This window comes from Apteryx mantelli, chromosome 3 (genome assembly GCF_036417845.1).
Source record: "Apteryx mantelli isolate bAptMan1 chromosome 3, bAptMan1.hap1, whole genome shotgun sequence".
Lineage (NCBI taxonomy): Eukaryota > Metazoa > Chordata > Aves > Apterygiformes > Apterygidae > Apteryx > Apteryx mantelli.
The window spans coordinates 87,374,101-87,401,204 of NC_089980.1; the positions used below are offsets into that span (position 1 = coordinate 87,374,101).

General features: G+C 41.7%; 1 protein-coding gene across 9 annotated transcripts in view; it reads left to right on the forward strand.

Annotated features, from left to right (window-relative positions):
* The first annotated feature begins 817 nt into the window (after positions 1-817).
* Positions 818-27,104, forward strand: part of SLC22A16 (solute carrier family 22 member 16) — a 44,667-nt gene continuing 18,380 nt past the window's right edge. The window contains exons 1-4 of one of the 9 annotated variants that reach the window (XR_010883778.1): positions 2,788-2,824; positions 6,222-6,317; positions 7,763-7,876; positions 8,616-9,014. Coding sequence is in view for 1 of the 9 variants with exons in the window: in XM_067293860.1 (XP_067149961.1) it covers positions 2,775-2,824 (50 nt within the window). In the remaining 8 variants the exon portion in view is untranslated. Of the gene's footprint in view, positions 902-1,054; positions 1,416-2,603; positions 2,634-2,681; positions 2,825-6,221; positions 6,318-6,551; positions 6,603-6,692; positions 6,789-7,572; positions 7,877-8,615; positions 9,015-27,104 lie in introns of those variants that run through there. The other 8 variants (XR_001293468.2, XR_001293469.1, XR_001293471.2 and 5 more) reach the window with 8 other exon arrangements.

Here is a 27,104-nt window from a genome sequence, read left to right on the forward strand (position 1 = left end):
AAGTTATGATGTTGTAAAAGATGCAAACATAGAAGTTTGGGCAAGGCTGTCTGTAAAAGAATCTGGGAAAATTATTTAGGGATTTTTTCAGGTTTTAAAAATGGTGTTAAAAGGGATTTATCCATTTATTTCCTGCTTGATCATTACACTAAAAATAGATCTTCTCTATACTGTTATGCTGTGGAAAACTAAGGAATTTACATGTTGCAGAAGGTAAGACACTAAAAACAGAAAAATGAGCACCAAAGCAATATTTAACCAGAATGTTTACTATTCGCTGGTGTTTGTTTTCAGAAATAACTATTTAACTAGTGTGGTTCTTCAGAGAAAGAAACACTTTGTTAAAATACCAGTGCTGCATTCAAGCACATGCCCTTTCAAATCTGAAAAACATTCTCCAGGAAAAACAAGGATGATTAAATTTAATGCTGATATTTATAAGGTAAAAAACAAGCAATATAAAAAATTCTTACGAAAAGCGAACAAGTCTGTCCTTAGTCTTATTAGTTTACATATTCTGAGAAAGTAACAACAACAAAAACCTCTAGACTCAATATTAAAAGAAGTCCTTTCCAGATGCCACTTAATAAAGGGACATATGATGGGCTTTGTCAGACACAGCCATGCTTTCAAAACTGTTGTGTGAAGGTGAGATGAGGGGCAGAACACAGTAGTTGTGAGGAGGAATCCTCTACTGAACTTATTATTTAGATTCCTAGTTGTGTAATGTGGTATTTGCTCATCGCTGTGCTGGTCAGAAGTCACTGAGAGCCAAGGAACCTGACAAACATCTGTTTTTTTCCAGATCTGCACTGGAACAGATTGTCACTGCATAGCATGAACATCTGCTCTGCACAGATGAACAGTTGTGCCGCTTGCTTCATGCCAGAGCCTCTTAAAGGTACATTTCCCTGCAAAATAGTGGTCTGATGGGCAATGTTTGGTTAGAAGCATTTGGGTCAGTTTTTGGAAAGGGGAAGGTTTGACTTCCAGTGATTTAATAGAACATTTCTGCGTTTCATACTTGAGCTTTTTCTGTGCTTTATAAAAAAATAAAATATGCACAGGGTAAGGTTGAATTGTTTTGGCTTTTTTTGTTTTTCCTCTGCTTTTCAATAAAGCAGCCCAGAAAGAGTTCATGTAGTCTGCTGGAAACGTGTCTTTTGCTGTGGAATCACAGAATAATTTGGGTTAGAAGGAGACTTCGGAGATTATCTGGTCCAGCTCTTTACTCAGAGCAGAGCCAACTTTGAACTTGGCTCTAACTGAGAAGGGAAATTTAGTATTCTGGGAAAGGAAAAACTAAATATGAGAGTTACACCTGTGACAGGAGCAGAATATTTTTCTGTATCTTTCCTCTCACACGCAAGAGCAACTGGGCTGCTAAAGCGTATCTGTTCCAACAAAACCCAAAGGTAAGTTAATTACAAAGGTCTCCTGTTGTAACTTGCTTTGCTAAGTCCTCAAGCAATTTCACATTGATTATTTCAGCCTGCTTTGACTAAGACAGAAAAATAGGTTCAAATATAATTGAAGCTTCATTACAAATTGGAGTACTAATGACAGCCATGCAGATTTGGAACATATTACATCTTTCACCTTTATTAAATGATAATACTATTGTACCTTGTGTGCTGAAACTCTGAAAAAACAAGTGAGTAATTGTCAAGTAATATATCTAAGTAACAGAGCAGATTATAAGGCTACTAAAAATATCTCTTATTAACATTCAGAAAATGTCCTGGATAAAAAAAAAAAGTTTATAATCTCTTCTAATTGAAAATATCCATATGAAATACAACAGAGGCTGAAATATTAGATTATTAATGATTGTCACAAGTGAATTCAAGCACGTAATTGCTTTCTTTAATTTAATTTGGGGAAAAAGAGTGTGTTGCAGATGCTGTCCGATGGGATAGACACAGACCAGTCTCCCAGAGGAAACAGTCTGAGGCACTCAGTCCGTGTAAGAGATTAAACCATTCACTCAGTAAAGAATATTCCTTAGCAGTAATACAGAAATCATGACTTTTCCTCCCTAAATTGCAGTTTGTTTTGAATCGGCAGGAGCTTTTAATAATTGTAAACGCAACACCGGCAATTATCAGTTGTCGGGCACCCTTAAGGTAGACGACGGCTACTTCGGGGAGCTTTTCATACTCAGGAAGAGGTCTATCGGCTGCTGTAACCTAAATAGTGCCATTAACAGGGCTTTTGCTCGAGTTTTTGCCTCCTTGATTGCCGTTTTCTCCCTTGGGAACGCTTCGGACGCGCTGCCCACCGGAGGGCTGTCGCGGGGCGGTGACCGTTGGCCTAGCGGGGGGCGGGAGGCAGCGACCGTTGGGGCTGGCGGAGGGCGGTGACCGTTGGGCTGGCGCGGGGCGGCGACCGTTGGGGCTGGCGGGGGGCCGCCTCCCTGCCCCCACGGCCGCCCGCTGAGGAGCTTGGGCTCCCCTGGCATTTCAGAAGAAGGGGAAATGGCCGGCTATTAGTGACAGGCACGAAAGGCTCCGGCTGACGAGAGCCCTGCGGCGAGCCGCGGTGGCCGCCGTCCGGGCGGCGGGGCAGGGGCGGCGGCGCAGGGGGCCGCCCCACGGGCCGAGCCGGGCACGGCGGCGGGCGGGGAGGAGCGGGTGAGCCCGCCCCGAGGGGTCCGGGGGACGCCGGGGGCCGGGCGGGCTGCGAGGGCGGGGGGCGGACGGGACGGGACCGTGTCTCTTCCCCGCACCGCCGGGCCGGCGACACGGAGGCTCCCGGCTCGCCGCCGCCCCGCCATGGCTCCCAGCTCCGAGCGGCTCTTCGACTCCCTGGGACACTTCGGCAGGTACCGGGGCAGCCCCGTCCCGTCCCGTCCCGTCCCGTCCCGTCCGGTGCGGGGGACCGCGCCGCTGGGCTGCTGCCTCTGCCCCGCGCACACACACAGGGACTCACACGCACCCCGCGGCTTGCACACGGACTGACACAGCGACTGGCACTCACACGCAAACATAGGCGCAGGGACTGACACACTGACAGTCGCACGCACTAACGTACGCTCGGGGACTCGGGGACTCGGGCACACACACACACACACACACACACACTCACTCACTCACTCACTAGCACGCATAGAGACGCCAGCACCCGCGCTATCCATGTATCCACACAAGGACTCACACACACAGAATATCAAACATACCCACACAGGGACTCACGCACCAGAACTGACAGACAGACAGACACATGCACATGCCAAGTATCACACTACCTGCACAGGGACTCTCTCGCACACACATACATGCACACATACCCCAGGACTGACATACTGACAGACACACACACACATGCATGCAGAGTATTGCACTACCCACACAGGGATTCACATGTCCTCAGTCTGACCCCATACGCAAACACTGAGACTGACACACTGACAGGCAGACACACAGTATCATACATACCCACACAGGGACTCACACACACAGGGACTGGCACACTGTCTCTCTCTCTCACACACATATTAACATACACAGGTACTCACACACACACGCACAAGGTATCACACGTACCCACACAGGGACTCGCACAGAGATTCACAAACACACCCATAGGAGGATGGGCATACTGACATGTGTACTCCCACATGCTGCACCCCACTGTATTTACTCATACTACACAGGCACATACTGACACATGCTTGTACTCCCACAATCCGTGCACACACGCGCCCTGTATGTAGTCTTCCACAGGCTTATTGTATGCAATAGATGGCATGTGCTTTTATTGAGATTGGGTTTATTGAATGCAGTATATAAATATGGGGTATATATATATATATGTATACATATATGTTTGACATAGGCATGCAATCACATCCCCGACACACAAACATCTGCATATATACCACATTCACCTATGCACCCACATGCTACACACACACAGACTCACTCACATATGCACCATGTGTACTCACATACACTGTGCATGCACATCATATACACTCATGTACACACTCATAAACACTCATTGCACGTACTCACACATTTGTTGCACATACACACAGAGCCCTGGGTACAGTACTCTTCAGGGGTGATATGAGGGTATAGGCAGTATGTACTGGACTGTTGCATGTGTTAGGGTATTTCTGCATAGGGGTACAGGCTTATTGTATGCAATAGCATGTGCTTTTATTAAGATTGGGTTTAGTGAATGAGATATACAGATATGGAGTATATATGTGTATATATATATGTATATATCTGCAAAAGATTATGCTAAATGATAATTGGTGTGATGTGTGTGGCCAGTTTTCCTCTAGGTGGTGTGTGGCTCTGGTGTGTGTGTACAGGTGTATTATGGGGGTACTGAGCTGTGGTACGTGTGTGAATACTTCTGTAGCTATAGATACAGGGCTGCTGTGTATGATACATGGGAGTGAGATTCTGATTAAAGCTGGTAGGGAGAAGAAGTGTTTGGGAAGGAAATGAAATTTTAGATCAGATGAACTGTAAGATTGAAAGGAGCTCGTCCTCCCAGTGGGGCGTTCTGTCAGGGACTTCCACGACCCACCGATGAGCATAGATTTTGCAGGCACATGCTCCTCAGAGTGCATGTCTAGAATAGACCCTTCTGTCACAATCTGACTACAGGTTTAAGCTGTTGAACTATAGTTTTGCACTTTCTAGCCCAGTCACTAGTGGGTTGGCCTAAACCGCAATGTTGATATGCTCTCTATCAGGTGGAAGGCAGGAGGGGCATTTCAACAAAGCCCTGGACCTACTTGTAATGGTGCAAGTGCATACTTGCACTCAACAGCAGAATAGGCTTTTGGTATCATTTAATATCTGATAACATAGATCTCAATAGTTCTCTGTAGGTGTTTAGGGTGGAAAGACTTCTTCTTTGCTTGAATTGGACCTTTGCTTAAATTACATTTACCAAGTGTATGACATAGGCATATCATTGTGAACAGTATCTCATTCATTAATAGTTATGTGTCAGCAGTTTATTTTGCTGTTGCTGTACTGTCTTGTGTGCTGTTTGTGAAAACCAAGTGCTTGGCATCGAATACTGGAGTAACATGAAAGTAGTTATTTGTAACTACTGAAGTAGTTTTTCCTGCTTCAGAACATTTGTCAATACTTTAGATGAAATTTTCAACAGTACTTCTAGCAATTAGGGGGAGAATAGTTCTACAACGATAGCCTCAAATCTAGGGACCAGATTATTTGAGATGTAATTCATAGGGGTTGCTTTAGGTTTAGAACCTTTCAGATGAACCCCAGATTACCAAAATTTACATAGCCGTATTAGACTATGGCTGTTCAAGATTTTAAAGACTACATGAGAAAAATAGCTATAACAGTAGCTTATAGTGGATGCACCAATTTTAAAAAGTCATAAAAGCTCTTTTTAATTGTTTCCCTTCATACTGCTTTAGATAAATGCGAATGTGTTTTATATAAAAATATTTTGCTACACATATTCTTAACTGTAATTTTGAAGTTCTCATTAGTTTGTATTTATGCATAATTGTGACATTGACAAATAATCAGTAGTTTCTTCCGTTCTAGCAATTTTTATAAGGCGCATATGAACTACTTAGTGCTACATATAGATTCAGATCTGCCATAGCCAGATTCTGAGCAATCCAAACATGACTGATAGTATTTTAGAGACTGTTCTGATGTTATTAAACTCTGACAGATGCAGTAAAGAATGGCCAGCTGTTTTTATATATATATATATACCTGTGTATGTATGCATATATTTGTGTGTATATATATATATATATATATACAAACATTATTTTTATATATAAGATATAAACCTTTCAGTTTAGTTAAAAGCATGAATTTTGTAGAACTGACATTCACATGGATACTGACAGTATTTTGTTTTCTGTTTGGACTTATCTTCAAAAGTCTCAGAGATGCTATAATTCCTACTAGGGTCTTGGGATGTGCATGAACAACCATAAGAAGGTAACAGCTTCTGTTTCCTGTGCCTGTTAAAGGAAGATTTTACGCCTGTCTTTGAATTTGGGCATGTGGAGCATCTGTGGCCCATAAATTCAGGAAGAATTTTTTTAAACATTGCTCTTGAGTCTGAAATCACTGCTTGCTATGGTAGAGGTGAAGGAAAAAAAGTCCTGTCTGCCTCAAAAGGCCTCACGTTTAATGACTTGACAGGCCACTAAAAGCTCCCAACTTGCCTGCCTCAGACTGCATCCTTCCTCTCTACAGCAGTTCCTGCCAGACCCTGCCCATGGGCTCTTGCTTCCTGCGCCCCCTTTCTGCCCAACCACTCCAATTGCAACGACCCACTCATATGCGTATCAGGTAAAGAGCAGGCATGTGGTCAGCCACCTGCTGCCATGGACAGCCAGCATACTGGGAAAGGGGAAAAATGACTGGCGGGCTTAAGGTCAGCAGCACAGCTCACCTGTGTCCTGGCAGATCTGTATGCCAGCGGAGGCAGCGTGTGCTATTTGGCCTGCACCATGTGCACATCTCCTGTACCTGCTGGCTTTTGGCTGCCCAGCCAGCATGTGCAACTATTCAGGTTGGGAAGCACGCCTTAGGACCTGGCTGGCTGGCTCACACTGCCTTACATCTAGTTCCCAGGTAAACTAAAGGACTTTTAATAACTTGAGTGACTGTCATCTGCCAGCTTCTACCACAGAAGTTACTTACCAGCTTGCTTGTGACCAACAGACTGTACGTTTCGCAGCTCTGATCTAGACCATTACAGAATGCTGAAACAGGACATGATCGAATCTGAAATAGCCGTACAGAGAAAAATATAATAAGGTACTTCTGGTTGTAAGTATGGATGAGAGTAAGAATTCGATTTACCAGTTTGGACCTCTGATAGCTATGGGATGTGGTTTGTATGGTATGTAGAGTTTTCTGTGATTTACAGTTTTCAAGATGTGGCTTATACTTTAGCTAAAAGCAGATGATAAAAACTGTCAGGCAGAGAGGGGAAGACTGAGAGCCACTGATACTATTATCAGGTTTGGTAATAAAAAATTTCTAGAGTTTTTTAAAAGATTGTATTTTTTAAAAACTCTTCTGTCTTTTACAAAACTGAGAAGTTATCCAGGTTTTCAAATGTGGTTATAAACAAAATATTCTACTAGCAGCTGGACTATTTAATAAATTAACAATGATTGCTTTTCATCTTTACTGAAATGTTTGGGTATATACTTAGTTTTTAACATCTTTTTGCATTATTGCCTTATATAAACTTGTTGCCTGTTAAGTTGCTACAAAGTGGATTTTAGAAGCAACCAATGCAATGATTAGCACGGCTGCCGGGAGGAGCAGTGAAGCAGGACAGAGTGCTTGTTTGGCTAGGGTGCTGACCTGTTGCGTCCTAACATAGTGTTTAGTAGAGATTACAACTTCTCAACCGTTTCAACATTTTCTATTAATTTTCCAGGGATTTTCTAGTGTTCATAAATAAACAGAGACTATGTTTAGCTCATAAAAAATTAGCTTGGCTTTTGCAGAAACTCTTTTGATGGATTTCTATAATGCGGACCCTGCTTTTTTTTTTTTGCTTTTTTTTTTTTCTGATTTTTCTATCCAGGCTGATCAATGCTGCAGTAGCAATATTTGAACACTCACCGCTAGCACCATTTCTCTTCTATGTACTTTGTAAAGCTCTTGGTTCACGTCTGAAGTCCTACCCCAAACAGTCTCTCATCTTTGCACATCTCAGAACTTTTCAAGGCTCCTGTTTTCATGCTGATGCCTGTATTCGTTCTCTTGTTTCATAGCTCACAGCTCTTGTTGCGATCAGATTACGTCTTCTGCAAATCGTGGTGTGTACATGATACTTCCAGGAATGCTTGGATTTGTATCAAATGACAAAGAGTCCCAACTATCTTAAAGTACGTGCTCACCATTTCTTTCCATAAAAGGAAAATAAGAATACTATCCAGCAATGATTTTTCAAATGTATATATCTTACAGATGTCTTGAAAGGTCCTTCTCCCCTCAAAATACATTTTTCAGGCAGAAGAGTATACTTAGTAAGACATGCAAAAGAAATTGGTTTTCCTTTTCCAATCTAGTATAGAGAAGCAGGTAATCATACTCAGCTTTTGAACAGATGATTAACTTTAACTTTAAAATGGAAACATGATAAGCTTCTCCAGAAATACTAATACATTTAGTATTTAAATAAATCCTGAACTCAATGAATATTTGCAAAAAAAAAAAAAAAAGAATTTCTGTTTAACCTTTGAATAATTTTCCAAAGATTAGCAAAACACTGTGCTCTTCTGACTGTTTTCAAAAAACTTTTTTTCTCCATATACTCTCTATTTTATATAGCGGACAAGTTTATAGAAACATATCTGTCATTCAGTTTTCAGAATGTATCAGTAGGCAGCTGTTTGTGTTTATTGGAATGTGCTGGAGAGAAGAATCTCAAATCTAAGTCCTCCTTTGGCTCCTAATCAGGAGTGGTGCTTGGCAGAAATGCTTGATCAAATGTTCTTCAACTTCATAACCACACCATATTATAACATTTGAATCAGTCTGTGCTCATCTCAGATGCTCATAGGATAAAATAAGTGGACCTAGCTGCTTTACAGTAATAACTGCTTTTTCTTTTCTGGTGTCCAGATACATTGCAAAGAGTGCTTGATCCCATTCATTGAATAGCATCATAACAGCCTTGGAGAAGTGAGACAAGCCATGTGTTTTCTCAGACCAGACTCTAGCAACTTAAACAAAGCTCTTATTATCTATGCCTGACTAAGCAGAAGTAGAAATATTCTCAGGGCTCAATACCAAAGATGGATACTGGCAAGTGCTGCTGGATGAAGGAAACAACAGACCAGCAATGCTGTGTGCAAGATACTAGCAGTGTTTGTTGGGCTCCATGACATAACAGAAGCAGTCTATTGCAGGATCAACACAGACAGAAGTGTACTACATCAGAACATATCGACAACCTCACTCTGCCTGTTTCTGTACCGAAAAAGCAAATCAATAATTAAATAAAAACAAGACAAAATTGCACTTGTCTGTAGTACTATCCATTGCCTCTCAAAAACTATAACCTGCAATACAAGCAATTCAGACTTAAAGACAGTGTATCAATTAAGATTTGTAAACCAGCTGCTGAGATTTTGACTGAGTCTCTGAAATGTCAGCAAAACCCCAGGGTGGCTTCTAGACAAAGTTGTAGCATGGGCACAGTTGTGACAGCATGAAGCAATTATTCCACACATCAAGGAGCTGATGATCAGCTCTTCCATTCTGAAATATGATGTGAATGAAAAGGAAATACACAAGGTACTGCACAGTGTGTTCCCTGTGATATGGTGCCTGGGGTATTACTTCTGTAAAAGCTCTGTAAGTAATTTTCTCATAATAGTCATGATTTCCAACAGCACAAAAATATACCAAAGTAGGAAGGAAATGTTTTATAAAAGGGCTTACTCATGAAAAATTTGGCCGGTTTATTCCAGGAAGTGAAATGATTCAAGCAGAAAATAACCTTAAATTCAGACAAATTTTAAAGGTCCCAGAAGCCTTCAACACAGGCTATGAAAACTTCTGCACTGCCATGCTGCTGTGTACAACAAGAATGAACCTGAGATACATACACAGCAGGCATTTTATTTCAGGTAGGCTTGCAGCATTAAGCTATGGCAGCTGAACAAGGACATGAGATCCTCAATTTGTCAAAAATACAGAAACCATGGCAAGACAGAAAATATAAACTGAGGTACCTATTTCTCAGTTACAAAGCCAAGACTGGAAAGAATGTGATGATGAACTGTACAAGACAGAGATTTACAGGTACAAATGATGGTTGATCTGTCAGATTGTCCACATACTTGGGGATAAATCTCAGCTGCCTTTGGAAAATAATGAAATTACCTAGAGAGCTAATATATGCCTTAATATCATACATTGACAGCCAAACTATAATGCTCGATTCCCTGAGAGCAGATGTTCTCTGAAGATCACATGCATTGAAAACATGGTTTGAGAAGTCTAGAAGCACCATCCCTTGGATCAGAGACTGAACCCAGAAATTCTCTTTCTTCCAGAAAATGTTTTCTTTAGAAGGTTACAGTTGGGATTCCTCTTACTGTTATTTGGAGGTGGTGCTACTAGGTAGCAGCATTAGAGTTGCAGCACCAGCAGTGGGGCTGAGGCAGAGATAGAGGCTGAGGCCTGGAGAACAGGTGGAGGAGGCCAATAAGTTGGCAGCAGGTAAAAAACAGCTAAAGAAAAGTACTTAAAAACATTGAGAAGTATTTGCTGCTCCATAAAGAGCAGTCAGCACCACACTTCAGATGGAGCTTAGTGCCATTTGAATGTGTTGTATCTGTGATGGGCTGGACATTTGCAGGCATGTTGCACCTCATCCTTCTCTCTGAGTTGTGAAAGAGATTTGGAAGGATCTTGGTTCATACCTTATCCAACTGTGTGAGTTAATGCTAGCTATGTGGAGAACTTACTAGTCCAAATAGAGGCACTAGTGAGCTTCATCTCACTAACTTTGCAGGGCTATAGTATAAACTTCAGATATCTGCATTGGTCACCTTGTCAAGAGGGAGAATTAGACCCTTCAAGGGCATGATTAACCTGCCTTATTTTCAATGAGTGCTTTAGGATGAGATGAATTGTATATCTAGATTTGTCTGTACCTCCTCATTGAGTGAGAAGGGAATCTACAGAAGTAATACAGATGTATACAGATTGCATACTGTATCCAATATATTGCATTCAAATGTACAGTACACCTCCAAATTCTTCTTTGCTTTCAACCTAAATTAACTAATCAAGGCTTAGCTAGAAAGTTGGGATGTGGGAGATGCTTCTGGCAGGACACCTTTTATATCACGGCATTAGCCAGGACCTTTCTCTCAAGACAGTGCAATGCGGGTGCTAAGATCCTTGCATTGCTCTGCAGTACATCAGACATCATAAAAACTATCAGGTTTTTATGCCACTATTATGATGCTTGCTACATTGTTGACTTTCTGGACTTTCAACACTTTCTATCAGTTCCCTGAATACAGGTAGTTCCAGGAAAGATTGTTTTAAGCCAGCTGTTGAATTGAGAGCATTGAGGTCAGAGAAATACGAGAGTAAGTCTATTCTGAAAAAGTAGAAATCCAGAAGATACACAAAGTGAGAAAAGAAAAGAAAAGAAAAGAAAAGAAAAGAAAAGAAAAGAAAAGAAAACCTGAACCTGACATTCTGAGAAGGGGAAAGGAAGATTAATGCAGTCATTTATAACTTACAAAGTAGGCAAAAATTTATTTTTTTAGCCTTTAAATTTCAGACATAGATCTTTGTATCTTTGATTAAAAAAAGAAGATATTAATAATATTCATTTAGTCCTTGTTTTATAAATTATTATCACAGTACATATAATATAGTGTTTCATTAGGATGTCTGTCTAATGCTAAACAGAAAATCAAATACAAATAGTGAAAAATAAGCAATAATAGATCAGCAATAACCAAAAGCATTATCTGACACACAGCCACTGGATATATGGCAAAATTACATGGATGAGGCCACATTTCATTCAAAAAACCTGTGTTCATAGTTCATATTCCAGAACTAATTATTGGTTGGATTTTTTTCTCCATCTTTGAGACTGGTTTAAGTCAGCAGAGCTGGGAAATGCCAAGAAATGGTTTATAGCTCCACCATTCTGAGAGCTAACTTGTGTCAGTCCCAGGGTCAGAGCAACTGAACCCTGATGCCATTTACGCTGGTATTTTAGGCTCCTTGGAGAACTGTATGTCCTTTGTAGAACAGTATAGCTGAGTCTGTCTCTCTTATCCATTGAGGATAAAGAGGGGCAGCTGGTACAAAAATAGATTTATCCAGAAGAATCCTGTCAAGTCTGAGTGGAATCCAGCTTCTTTACTGGATTCTTGTGGAGAATGGGACCCTGTTTATTGTTTATAAATATTTAGGTGAGGTTAGAAAACAACATTATTCCAGATCATTCCCTTATATGAACTACCATAAGAGGAAGACTCAAGGAAAGAAACTGGCCCTCTACTGTGGAAGTGTAACCAAGTAAAAGAACATTGTAGAATACATTTAATAAGAGGTTAAAGTACATTTTTAACCTTGGAAGCAGTGAATTCTGTAATTTGCATTTCTTTATTTTTAATTTAAATTACTTTGAATTTTGACAATGTAAAGGAAAAGATAGTAGAACCATCTTCCTTGAATGACAAGAAATGAAAAGGTTGCATGATTTCTATTAAGAAATCAAGGACAATATAGAATAACTCTCTTTTTTTTTGGTGACAGAAGAGATAAATCACCAATAAAACTAATGAAAATACTTTTTCTTTGCAAAGATCAATAAAGCTGTTAAGATTTTGACTTGTCTTCTTTAGGGAGGTCATAGAGAAGCTCCTTGTCTAATTAAAATCAAAGGCAGTATGTCAAATACTCTATTAAATCAGCTTTTGGGATTTCATACTATTTTATATACTCTACAATGTGTAAATCTCCCAGAGGGGAGAAAACAGAAATATTTCTCTTGTCCTGTGAGGACACAGGTTAGCTGAATCAATATCCAGCAGTGAAACTAGAAAAGCTATAAGTGAACAAAAATCAGATAGAACTTTATGACCAGGCTGCTAATCAAAACAAAATAAACTAAAAATCTCTCCAGTGGAATTAATCATTTAATAAGGTCTTGTTACAGGTAGGTTCCCATGACCATCTGGGTTGAGGACTTTTAGGCAAAGAGTGAGCTAGCTACACATCTGCAGGAAAGAGGGGTGGTTTGGAGGGAAGGTGAGCTACGAACCTGCAAAAGAAGTTGGAATTCTTTTTGCGGTCACTAACCTTCCTTTACGTGGATTTAGAGATAACCTGCCTTGTCTTGGAGAAAACAGCCTATCGGTAGGTATTAAACTGGCCCAGGAGTAGGACCATGAGTGGGACAGACTGACTGACCTCGCAAGAGCCACTGAACAGAGAGCTGATGGACTGCTCGCGGGCCCGCAGTTTCAGCTACTGAAAAGAGAGGAAAGAGGGAACAGTGTTTCCAGATCCTACTCTTCTCTGATGTCCTAGTTGAGCTTTAGCAGGTCTGTAGAGAGATACAAGTGAAGGATGAAGTGCTACACTGTTACACAAGGAGCAAAAAACTGTTGTTCCAGGGCAATTTTCCTTCTGAAATAGCTGCTAAATATGGTTATATTTAAACAATTCATACATAAACAAAAGCAACTTTAACAGAAGACAGTACGTAGTGCATTGAATTGATCCCTTTCTTCAAGCTGTAGAACTGTAGAATTACAGTTGTAGAATTCTGCACATGTAGAATTACAATTTGCTGTATTGTCTTCGGCAACAGAGAGCCTCTGGCTGAAATTGTTTTGCCTTTCCCAAAGGAATGGCTTGATTTACATGTTGACTTTGTCTCAAATTTTAGAAGACAGGGTTATCTGATACTTAATTCTGTAAATGTAACATCTTGTTAAATGATTCTTTTTATCAGTGAAATATTTCTAAAAACATAGTAAGACAAAGGTATCTGCTCTACCTCTTCTGTTTTGCTCTTGAACTAGAATTACTATAGTGAAAATCCAAATTCACAAGAGACCATTGTAAGAGCTGCAAATGGAGCCAGAGAGAGTAAAATAACCCATTATTCAGGTGATAACAGTGCTTTATGTAGCCCACTGAACTTGATGTAGATCATCTTGATCATATTCTAGGTTGTAAAGTTAATGCTTATATTAAGGAAGAAAGAAACTGGAACAACTCAAAATTCTGTGACATCTCTGTCAAATATTTACAGAAATGATTTAAACATAGTTTGATCCATAGAGCTAATATTCCCTATTATTTCTCACTGAAAAACCAAGAGATATAAGTATGTGCAAGAATGGTTATAAACATTTGCTAGGTAAAGGATGTCCTGTATGCTTGAATTGATTATGCAGATTTCTTACCTGTTTTACCTTTTTGCAGGAGATCTTTCAAAAACCTTTGAAGAATGAAATATTTTACAGTCATTTTCCAAGCAGGGAAGAATTAAATTTCTGATATAGAAATTTATAGTATTTGGTAGTATGCTTAACAATAAGCATGACATGGCATGAAGAGAATTTATATTGAATTCAGACTGAAAATGAGCTGACTATGTCCAAATCTTCTAGGGCATTACTATGAACAGGAAACAAAAAAGAGTTCTTAAAAAGCATAGTTTACTATGGTAGCAATAAGGCTTAAATATTTTGCAAAATAGTCTTTGAAGAACAGATTTCTAGTTGTTTCAGAACGGAGGGTTTTCACCACTGTCAAGTGGGTATTCATTCCATTTATTTGTACCATCAGCTATACCAGGTTCAGAGTTTCACTGTAGGAACATATAAGTAGACTAACAAATAAGTAAGTGCATAACTTGTATCAAAATTGAATAGTTTTATTTCAGGATTATAGACAGAAAAAAAAAATCAGACAAAACATATGTAAACTTCCACAGTTTGAACAAAGTTAGTGCAATGTGCCATCAAGGTAAACAGGAGAAAACATCTGACTTCCCAAATGGAGGAGGAGGAAAAGGAATGAAACGTAATAACAATTTATACAAGAGGTAGCGCCTATGTCTGTAATTGGATGAAACTGCAAAAAAAAAAAAAAAAAAAAAAAAAATTCTATTAGATGCTTTACAGATTATGGCGTGAAATGATTTACTTACATAAGCTGATGGAAAAGCTACAGTGTGGAAGAGAATTGAAAACATAATTTGGATTTATTCCAAAAAAAGAAACTGACCAAAAGAAGACAGTGTTACTAAAGATACTAGTATTGAGTTTTCTGTGTAAGAGGTAATGCTAGTAATGCTTCGTGCAGACAGAATACATACTAAATAGCAGCCATTTATAAAAATGTTGTTCCTGGAATGGAAACATCGAAAAATGGAGCTGGAAGTGGTTACTACTGAACAGTTACCTGCTGTGTTTAGCATTGATCCAAATCCCAGTGGATGTTGGAGTTGCTGTGTCAGAGGCTTGGACCCAGACAGACCCTCTGACAATAGATGCAGCTCTACAGGTCTCAGGCTGCAGGGAGTGCTTGGGGCCTCTCCGGGAGGCCTGGGCTGGCAGCCAGCTCTCCTGCAGGAGGTGTGCTGCTGTTGGCGAGTTGTGTCGTCAAGCAAGGGAGTTACAGGAGGAGGTCAGTAGGCTGCGCAGCATCAGAGAAGATGAGCAAGAGATAGACAGGGCATTCTTGGAGACTGTGCAGCTTTGGGAGTCCCAACCCCCCACAGCAGTGGAGTTGCCGGAGGGCTCTGTGCCGTGTGAAACAGTACATCATAACATCGTAGAAGAAGGCTGGAAACTGGTCACTGCTTGTGGGAGGAAAGAGGCTCCTACACCTCCCGAAGACTTGAAGCTGAAGAACAGGTTTAGTGCCCTCCAGGATGAGGAGGAGATGGGCATGGCTGCAAGGGAAGTACCTGGGACAACAGACCCTGTGCCTTGCCAGAACACCCGGAAAAAGCGGCGGGTGATTGTTGTGGGGGACTCCCTGCTGCAGGGAATGGAGGCATCTATCTGCCGACCTGACCTCATGTCTAGAGAGGTTTGTGGCCTGCCAGGGGCTCGCGTGCGAGACGTCATGGAAAGACTGCCAAGGCTTGTCCACGCTTTGGACTATTACCCACTGCTGCTCTTCCATGTGGGCGCTAATGACACCAAGGGCAAACTGGAGACCATCAAGCAGGATTTCAGAGCTCTAGGGATGGTGGTCAAGGGTCTGGGAGCCCAGGTCGTCTTCTCCTCAATCCTGCCAGTGAGGGGGATGGATGAGAGGAGGAGGAGACGGACTTTCCAAGTTAACGACTGGCTGCGCCGCTGGTGTTGGCAACAGGGTTTTGGTTTCTACGACCACGGGACCCTGTTTGAAAATCGACAACTGATGGCAAGAGATGGGATCCACCTCACTAAGCGGGGCACATGTGTCTTTGCCAACAGGTTGGCCAACCTGGTAAGGAGGGCTTTAAACTAGGAAAGACAGGGAAGGGGGGAGTTATAGCGCCAGGGTAGTTGGCAAAAGACAGCTCAAGTCAGGACGCCTCCAGCAGGTGAATGCAGCCAGGGAAGTGCGCACGGGATGTGGCTATGGAGGACCCTCTTGTATCCCTCCTGGGAAACCTGCATGCTCGATCACCTGAAATGCCTGTACACCAATGCACGCAGCATGGGGAATAAACAGGAAGAACTAGAGATGTGTGTGCGGTCGCAGGGCCATGATCTCATTGCCATTACAGAGACATGGTGGGATAGCTCGCATGACTGGAGTGCTGTCATAGACAGCTATGTGCTTTTTAGGAAAGACAGGCCAGGAAAGTGAGGTGGTGGAGTTGCTCTTTATGTGAGGGAGCAACTGGAATGTATTGAGCTGTGCCTAGGGGTGGATGAAGAGCGAGTCGAGAGCTTATGGGTAAGGATCAAAGGGCAGGCTAGCATGGGTGACACTGTTGTGGGTGTTTACTACAGGCCACCTGATCAGGATGAGGAAGTCGATGAGGCCTTCTACAGACAGCTGGAAGTAGCCTCACGATCCCAGGCCCTGGTTCTCATGGGGGACTTCAACCACCCTGATATCTGCTGGAAAGACAGCACAGCTAGGCACAAACAGTCCTGGAGGTTCCTGCAGAGCATTGGTGACAACTTCTTGACACAGGTGGTGGAGGAGCCAACAAGGAGAGGTGTGCTGCTGGACCTCGTACTAACAAACAAAGAAGGACTGGTGGAAGATGAGAAGGTCGGGGGCAGCCTTGGCTGCAGTGACCATGAGATGGTGGAGTTCAGGATCCTGCGAGGAGGAGGCAGGGCACTAAGTAGGATTGCAACCCTGGAGTTTAGGAGAGCAAACTTTGGCCTCTTCAGGGACCTACTTGGAGGAATCCCATGGGTTAGGGCCCTAGAAGGAAGGGGGGTCCAAGAGAGCTGGTTAATATTCAAACATCACTTCCTCCAGGCTCAAGAGTGGTGCATCCCTATGAGTAGGAAGTCAAGCAAAGGAGGCAGGAGACCTGCATGGATGAGCAAGGAGCTCCTGGCAAAACTCAGCCGGAAGAAGGAAGTATACAGAAAATGGAAAGGGGGACAGGCCACTTGGGAGGAATATAGGAACGTTGTCAGAGTATGCAGGGATGCGACAAGGAAGGCTAAGGCCCGTTTGGAATTAAATCTGGCGAGAGATGTCAAGGACAACAAGAAGGGCTTCTTCAAATACATCAGTAGCAAGAGGAAGACTAGGGAAAATGTGGGTCCTTTGCTGAATGGGGTGGGTGCCCTGGTGACAAAGGATGCAGAGAAGGCAGAGTTACTGAATGCCGCCTTTGCTTCAGTCTTTACTGCTCAGGCCAGCCCCCAGGAACCCCAGATCCTGGAGGCAAGAGAGAAAGTCTGGAGAAAGGAAGACTTTCCCTTGGTCAAGGAGGATCGGGTTAGAGATCATTTAAGCAAACTTGACACCCACAAATCCATGGGCCCTGATGCGATGCACCCACGAGTGCTGAGGGAGCTGGTGGACGTTATTGCTAAGCCACTCTCCATCATCTTTGAAAGGTCATGGAGAACAGGAGAGGTGCCTGAAGACTGGAAGAAAGCCAGTGTCACCCCAGTCTTCAAAAAGGGCAAGAAGGAGGACCCAGGGAACTACAGGCCGGTCAGCCTCACCTCCATCCCTGGAAAAGTGATGGAGCAGCTCATTCTGGAGGCCATCTCCAAGCATGTGGAGGAAAAGAAGGTGATCAGGAGTAGTTAGCATGGCTTCACCAAGGGGAAATCATGCCTAACCAATCTGATAGCCTTCTCTGATGGGAGGACTGGCTGGGTAGATGAGGGGAGAGCAGTGGATGTTGTCTACCTAGACTTCAGCAAGGCTTTTGACACTGTCTCCCATAACATCCTCACAGACAAGCTCAGGAAGTGTGGGCTAGATGAGTGGACAGTGAGGTGGATTGAGAACTGGCTGAATGGCAGAGCTCAGAGAGTTGTGATCAGCGGTGCAGTCTAGTTGGAGGCCTGTAGCTAGCAGTGTCCCCCAGGGGTCAGTACTGGGTCCAGTCTTGTTCAGCTTCTTCATCAATGACCTGGATGAAGGGACAGAGTGCACCCTCAGCAAGTTTGCCGACAGGAGTGGCCGATACACCAGAGGGCTGTGCTGCCATTCAGAGAGACCTGGAGAGGCTGGAGAGGTGGGCGGAGAGGAACCTCATGAAGTTCAACAAAGGCAAGTGCAGGGTCCTGCACCTGGGGAGGGATAACCCCATGCACCAGTACAGGTTGGGGATTGACCTGCTGGAAAGCAGCTCTGCAGAGAAGGACCTGGGAGTGCTGGTGGACACCAAGTTAAGCATGAGGCAGCAATGTGCCCTTGTGGCCAAGAAGGCCAGTGGTATCCTGGGGTGCATCAGGAAGAGTGTTGCCAGCAGGTCGAGGGAGGTGATTCTCCCCCTCTACTCAGCCCTGGTGAGGCCACATCTGGAGTACTGCGTCCAGTTCTGGGCTCCCCAGTACAAGAGGGATGTGGCACTACTGGAGCAAGTCCAGCGAAGGGCTACACAGATGATTAGGGGACTGGAGCATCTCTCTTATGAGGAAAGACTGAGAGAGCTGGGCCTGTTTAGCTTGGAGAAGAGAAGGCTGAGAGGAGATCTTATCAACGTGTACAAGTATCTGAAAGGAGGGTGTCGAGAGGATGGGGCCAGACTCTTTTCAGTGGTGCCCAGCGACAGGACACGAGGCAACGGGCACAAACTGAAACACAGACGCTTCCATCTGAACATGAGGAAATACTTTTTCACTGTGAGGGTGACAGAGCACTGGAACAGGTTGCTCAGAGAGGTTGTGGAGTCTCCTTCTCTGGAGATATTCAAAATGCGCCTGGATGCAATCCTGTGCAATGTGCTCTAGGTGACCCTGCTTGAGCAGTGGGGTTGGACTAGATGATCTGCAGAGGTCCCTTCCAACCTCAACCATTCTGTGATTCTGTGAAATCATTCCAAAACAAACATAAATAACTTAAATGCTGCACGGTCTCTTTTTTATTTACCTGGTAAATATCCTTGACACATGGAAAGCAGAAAGGACAAGTGGATAGCTTAGGATGAAAGAGGTTGACCCCAGCTCTGCCACCGTGAGGTGTTATGATTGCCGTTCCCAAACATTTTCTATTGCGGACCTTTGCTGCTTGCCAGCCCTGCTCGTATTGTGATCACTGCTCCACTGGTAACTGCCCTGGCCCCATGTGGAGCTGTGACCTCAAGTTTGAGGAGTTTACTGGCACCTGTATAGGTATAAATGTATTAGAAATATAAAAATTTATTTCATACTGATTTTGACCAGCAAAAAGAAGGTTGACCTGAAGAAGGTTAGAAGTGAGTGTGTACCATTGAATGTTTCTCACTGTTTTTAGTGATTGTTTTCTGTTTCCACTTTTTTCTCCTTTTTATTGCTTTACGTGTACTAGTTATAAGGTAGATACAGTATAAACATATAAAGGAGAAAAACTGCAGTTGAGGCTCACAGCAAGCAAGAGGAGATGTTTGGTTGGTGCTTGTTACGCACAGAGGTTGTGCAGATCTCTCTGCTAGAGACTGCCTGGGTAGGCAGAGGTGTGAGCACACCTTCCACCTGGCTGGCTCTCCTCCAGGGGCAAAGGAGGAACAAGAAACATCTGAGCATCTTTAACAGCAACTGCCCTTTCTGCTGTACATATCTGTCCATAGCTGAAAGCTGTGTGATTAAATGATTGAAAAATATTTATCAACGAGCTTATTTTATCACAAGTGAAGACAGAAAACTAATGTGCACAGTTTAGATGATCAAAAACAAAGAACTGTTGCAACAGTTGTAAAAAAAGAAATCTAAGCACTAAGTAAAGGTAGCTTTATGCAGGAATTACGCTACCTGAAAATACGTTAATTAAAGGAAAGATTGCCCATTACCAAAATGATGGTTACTGTATAGTTCTCACGAGGCAGTGGTGAGTGGCATTCCTTGCACAGCATCTGGATATTTGGATTGAATTTGATAATGGATGATGTTGAAACAGAACACGCTTTTTTGTTTGGATAAAAAAAAGCTGTTGAAGAAGTGAGTTCCTTATGCCTATTAATGCTGTCTGATTTTACATTATGGGGTTCATAAGGGCTGCAGGAGCAGTTCAGGATGTAGGCAGTGAGACTGAGGGAACCCCTGCCCAGGAAATGTGTCAAGGTTGTGGCTTGCACCGAGGTTGTGAGTACCTCAGAATGAGGAAGAGTGATCGGGTGAACAGGACACAGGATGTTACAAGAGCATTTAAAGTATTTGAGTAAAAAAAGGGATCAGAGCAAAAAAGAATTCCTAATATGTTTTTGGGCATCATATAACTAATTAGTTGGATATGTTCAGTTAACCAAAATCAAGCAGCCTTGACTTTCTTTAAATTTCAGCCTTAGATCTGTGCAGAAAAATATATTAAAAAATCAGTTGAAAGCTTCAAGAGAGGTGAAAAACTTTAAGAGTTTGCAATTATATTTCTTAAAGCTTGGAATCTTCTGGCAGTTAGTGTTTGTTTGCTACAGTGGAGAAGGAACACCGGAATATCAGCAATAAGCTTGTAATATGGTAAAAAGAGGGAATTTGCATCCTCTTTTTGGTAAAGATTTTGAGTAGGAAAGACTTTTTTTCTTGCATTCAGAATGAAATTTTTATTTTGCCATTCTTAGACTCCTTTGGCATGGCATAAATTGGCATAAATTTTAATTGGCATTATTCTGGAGCTTACAAAGTTTAAGCTGATGTTGCTTGCTTTAATTTAAGGAGAGTTTTCATCTTGTATTTTTGCGTATGTGGAAAGTTGTTCACTTAGACACTGCAATACAAAAGACCTGCAATGGCCATAGCAAATAGTCAACATTTCAAAAAAAAAACCTACAAAAGGTAACATTGTTGTTATTGCTTCCACAATACCTTGAAACTCAAATATAGGAGGCATATAATACCTCAGCTATCACTGTGTTATGGTGGTTGGCAACAACATTTTTTAATGACTATTCCAGGCAGTGTAAAAACAATGCATATGGATAAAAGGTATATGAAAAATGGTTGTTTGTATAAGTGTAAAACACCTCCTCTTTCAACTGCAAAAGTGCTGGAATCACCTTACTTTTGAGTGAGTTTGCTTTTCTGATGCTCAGCTATAGATCCATAATGCAAAGATCATTTTTCTAAGAAAAGAAAAGAAAGAATTTTAAAAATATTGTCCTTAATTTTGTAGGTCTGGTTCTCAGTTTTTACACTGGCGTGACTTTCTTCAGCTAAGCTGTTACATCGAATGCGCAGTAGCAGTAGCGAGCAGCCAATGTATATCTCTTCCTGACCCCAGTGAACGAATTCTGGGCTCATGTTGATCACAGTGGAAATGTACATGAGTGTATTGGGATAGAAGTGTTACAATTCTTCAGTAAATCAGTTTTAAAATCTTGTAAGAATGATTTGGTAAGTGTCTGCTGTTTGGTGACTGCATGTTGATGCACACATTGTCTCTGGTGGTGATAAGTACTTCCTGGGGCTTTCCTATCTCTCTAGGTTTTCTAATTGCTGAGTCTATGCTATTGGCATGTTTAAATTAGATATCTAACACAGCATCTTCTTCCACTGAAAACAGATTCTGGGAATGACTATCTTGCTGATGTAGGCTGAAACCAAATCTTAGCGTAGTTTAAACCATCCTTAGGAGGGAAGGAAGTTTACTCTTCTTGACACTGTAAGTCAAACAAGACCACGTCTGTTGTATATTTAAGGCTGCTTCCAAACCAGCATTGCTGTACTGTAGCAAATATACTACTCTCAAGTCTCATTCAGCTGCCTTCCTCTCAAAAAATAAATGTGTTAAGTGCACTATTCATAGCTTTTTGGTTTAGAGTGGAAAGAATACTAAGTCTTTTTTCTCACATTACAAAACAAGGATGGAGTACAGAGGTGAAAGTGGTTACTGAACAAAAATTCTTTCAAATGTAGTAAATATCTGGAGATTTTCTTTCCACTGAAACCATCCTGTTGAGGGTACTCTGCACAACAAAAACAGGCAGTGTTTTCTGACTGAGAGCAAGCAATTTGCTAACAAGGTGGTTGAAAAGACAAACAGTAAAAATAGTTCTTGTAAAACCTGTGGAATAGTATAAATCTTTAGCTAATCACAGAACGGCCTTGATACTCTGTGATACACGGAATTTTTTTTTTTAATTTTCTATTAGTTTTTAAGGAATACCTAATAGATTTGCCCCTATTTTTTCCTTATTTGAAGGACAGACAAGAAAACAGATACTGTCACAAATCTCATAGTTAACATAAAATTAGGGTCTATCAACAAGTTCTGTTCCATCTATACACTGCAGTAACTTTCAGTGGTAAAAGTTCCTGAAGGCTGAGGCCTCATTCTCCAACATATATGTGGCGATAAGGTCCAGTTCAGATATTTTTGCCTCCCAGATCAACTGCCTCTCAAACAGGCTGGCCTGGCTTGTTTGCGTGGATGCGATGTTAATTGGATCTAACAACTGGTCTGACTTGATTTTTTCAATCATCATCTCTTTTGACAGCTTTTTTCAAGACAAATGAGTTTCCCAGATACAATTCACAGCCAGTCCACACAAAATATTCCACCGCAACTGAGGGTAGAGCGCACTGTATCTCAGGGATGAATAAACATCATGAAAGGAGGAGGGAGGAAATACTTTACAGTGACAGTGCCACAGAATATGTTGTGTCATGAAGCTCCAGCCACGGTGACAGTGTTTTGACATCTGGTTCATTATGCAAAAATATTTCTCCTTTTGAAATTATGAAAATAACATTTGCTTTTCTCACTGATGAGATCATAAAACTTGTGGAACACTAAGAGAATCAGAAAATATAGAAGTCTTTTTTACTGTAAACTGAAAAAGAATTATTGAGAAATGTCACAGAAATATTGTAAGGAAGACTGGAATATTTTCATGCTGTGTCTTGCTCAAGCTTTCATGAAGACAGTTTTATGCTCATTTGACTTCTGGCATTCATTAAGCTTTCCTATACTGGAACAGTAACCTACAAAGTCTTCTTGACTTCTATATTTGACATTCCTGGCAAGAGTGACAAAATGTGCTTGCCAAATCTCCCATGGCAAGTCACTAAAGCGATGGAAAAACACTGTGAAGAACCAGAGATTATTATACCTTCTAGGACAGTCATCATGTCCACGGATCTTACAAATTGCAAAAAGTATATTTTTGAAAAAGAAAAATATCAGTAAAATATGTTTTTGAAAATTACTCATTGCAGCAATATACATATATATAGCACCTAATCTGATGTATGTGAAGATCACTAATAACGTTTGTATTTTAGCATATAATATATACACTCCAAAAATTGTCTTTTTTGCGATAATAGGAAAATAAATGGCAGGCTTTGATTAGAGAAGCCTTGCCTTTTTCTTGGTGATTTTCCATAGTATTTATCACTACTGCAATGTTATTTTCTTTATGTTTTGATGCATGAGTGGCAGTTATCTCTTATTTCAGGGATGGTGATGTTATTAAAGGGTTTATGTTACATGGTTGCTTGCAGTAGAGAGATTTAAACTCAGTAACAGAGGAGTTTCTTATCAGTCTGGTGTTCCTAAATTAGGAATTAGGGAAAAAAGTTAATCATTTACAGTGCGTAGCAAGGACAACGTAGACTTTAACCCGTGTCTCAGGGTCAGCAAAGTGTGCGACCTACCTGCCTTCGGCTGTGACTACTGCCACCGTGGAGCTGTACTGAGGTGTGTTAGTGCCCAAGAGGTGATACTGCTCTTCCTTTTATTGCCTGCTGCTGTGGGTGCTCCAGGATCCTGAGGAGAGGTCCCCAGCCTCCTCTGCCCCCTGCCGCAAGTCCTCCCATGAAGAGGAGAGACTGCTCAGCAGTAGCGTGAGCACGGGGTGAGCAGCAGCCCCACACCTGCACACAAGAGTTTTAAGAGTGGGGAGAATAGTGATGTGGCCACACCAAGAGGGCTTGAGTTTTAACTCATACACCTGGCCGTCCAGAGGGGGATCCCAGACCAGCCATGTAGCAAATGAGAAAGGCAGCGGCTTTCCATTCCTCCTTGCTCGGCCCCCTCTGCTGCCCCAACTTCTGTTCTAGGAAACCTGTGTCTGCCATGAGCTCTCCGTCTTTCTCTGTCTTTGCCCACTCTTCAGCTGTTCTCGCAAGGAAAGTTCAATGCATCTTTAATATTCTCCCATCCCACACATCATCCTCCCTACATACTTTTCATGCTTTCTGTATGTTGTCACTGACTGCCTAATTAGCTCCTTTTTTGTAACTGTACAAGTTACAAATTTCCCAACCTCTATGCAGTAGGTCTTTGTGGAAGAAAAACTCTTCCTACCCACCACAGCTACTCAGCAGTTCATAAGGCTGGGCTCTTCAGTCCAGTAGTGTCACAACACTGTGCTGTAGTCAGCAATGATTTTTGCCTTCATAGCAAAAGAGGACTTTCTTTTTTTTAAACATATACATACATATATAGAGAGACTTAGCTAGCCCATTGTGGAATTTTCCTGGAGACCAGAGTGGGTAGTTTTTACAAACAGGGGAGCAGCACATCAGTGTGGTGGCGGGGCTGTGCGATGCCTTCAGCCACTAGTGCTGTCAAACTCTTTCATGGTGTCACATCAGGCCTTGTTCTCCCCTCTCCCTGCTTTCCCTGCCTGCTCCTTGGCTTTTTTATTGAGCAGTTAGAGATGAAAACTGCAGTGCAATCCATCCATCAGGAATCTGCAACAACACAGCCATTTTGTTGTAAAAACACAGCTTTTTCTGTTCTTAAATTAAGTAGTAAGCAGGATAAATTATATTTATTACCATATATCTGGCATCCTATTTCACATTTTGTGTGTGCTTAGAATAGGTGCTGCAAATTAGGTAAGGAAAATAATGAAACTATGGAACAGTTTTCTTTGTTGGAGATGAGTAAGATTTTCATGATATTGAAAATGGAAGAACACTTTTACAAGAATATATCTAGTTCTAAGTTAACCCTTGAAAGATGGATGGGATACAGTATGACACAGATATTTCTTTAAAATAAATCCTTTCTTGCTTCTTATAGAGGAAGGAAACATGAGGAAAGGGTAAGGGACTATAATTTATATAGTTTTAGAAAGTAACCAGAGGGGGATAACTGATAATTCTCTACAAAGAAATGATAAAAGACAAGGAAGATTTGTTCAAGGTTGCACAAGGATGTTTTATAAGCTGCTAATAGCCTTACACTGAAAAAGGGGACATTGAGATTAGATATAATGAGAAACTTTCCAACAGAAAGATTTGACAGTGGAGCAGTCTGTCAAAACTGGTTATTGCAGCACAATCACAAGAAGTGTTCAGGAAGAGATAAGATAAAACTCTCAAGGGAGAAGCTAGTACAGACATTAGCTAGAAATGTTCTAAATTATAGCCCTGGTGATGCTCTGGGGATTTGGGTTTTACAAAAATGCCATTGTGCATTGGTTCATGCCATCTTCTCAGCCAGTATCCTTACAAGTTGTTATCTTCTTTCAGGCCTCTCCAACAGGAAAGGGCATAAGTGTCTTCTTCTTGCTCACTTTTACTGGGCAGAAGAGAAATGATGTCGGTTGTACTAGGAGAGCTAATTAGCAAACTCAAGATGAACGTACAGGGGTTTTAAATTACTTCGTTCTTCCCATGTCTGGGGAAATACCAAGTGGGCTATCTGATACTGGGATTTCCTGATGCATAATGACAGATACTGAAAATACTGGGGATCCTGGTTACAGATATGCCACTTTTTCTTAGCTAGTAGAAGACATATCTGCACCAGCTTCTGGGGATTTTATTTGCTAATTTGCTAGGGGTCTTCTAGTCCTGATTCCATCATTCTGTATGCTGCAGCAATAGCCTGAGTTGAAGAATTTGCTCTTGCTCTGTTATTTGTAAATTGGGTTGCTCTCTTTCGATGGGAACAGTTACAGTTAAAATAATGCTATGAAAGAAGAACTAAAAAATGTTGCTGATCATATTTTTCTGCATTAATAGAGGGATGAAGGTGACTCAGAATAACCTTTGCTCCTTTTTGGTCCAAGATAGTCCAAAAGCCTTTTAGAGCAGGGTTAGCCTTGCTTTGGCTTACGACTAAGCTACTCAGTCCTCAAGAAACAGTTCTCTTGGCAGGGAAAGGATAGGCTTATGGGATGCCTTTGTTATGTGCAGTTTCCCTTGACCATATCTCTCCTAAGGTTTGTTGTGAAAGAGCAGCACAGCGCCTTCATGAGGAGCCCCCTGTGAAGTAAGTCTTCAAGAGGGAAGTGGAGCAAGCTTTTGAGCTGCCACTGGTTGCTGCCATGGGTTTAGCAATTCAGCTCTCTGACTGCCGTGGAAAAATCAATAGAGCTGTTGCCAAGAGAAAGAGGGACAAAAAGCACTGCATCTAAATGGCAGCAATTTCAATGGAAAGACAGGATAGGCAAGTGTGCTTACCTTTAGCAAGGGAGGAATCAAGGATCACAAGATAAAAGGCAGAGGAGAATGAGGATGGTGAGCAGAATTAGGTTATACAATAGGACCATTCCATTGAAATGGTTAATTGGAATTTAAAGCCATGCACCCAGCAAATTGTATTTATATACTCTGGTATGGATAGTTCGGGAGTTCATTAGATATTGTGATGATAGTTACTTCATGAGTCCTAGACTAGGTACTGTTGCAACAAGTTAATCATAACCTTTACTACAGGAATTCAAGACTGGATTAGGTACATTTTCAGATTAGTGTGACTGATTGGCTTCCAGCGAATAAAAATGACAGTGAAACCAAAGCTAGTTTTTCTGAGTGAGAACTGTACTAGTTCTGTGGATAATTTTAACTTTTAATTGAAGAAAAGACTCCTTTTGTTTAGATTAGCAGAAACTGTCCTAGAGGTTGCACTCAGTGACACTAGAGTTCACTGCAAGTATTTCAACGTAGATGCAAGCCTATGTGTCGAGGAATAGGTAGGCTTCTTCTGAATTCATATGCATTTTATATACAAAGCGCCTCAAGCATTTTTGAAAAG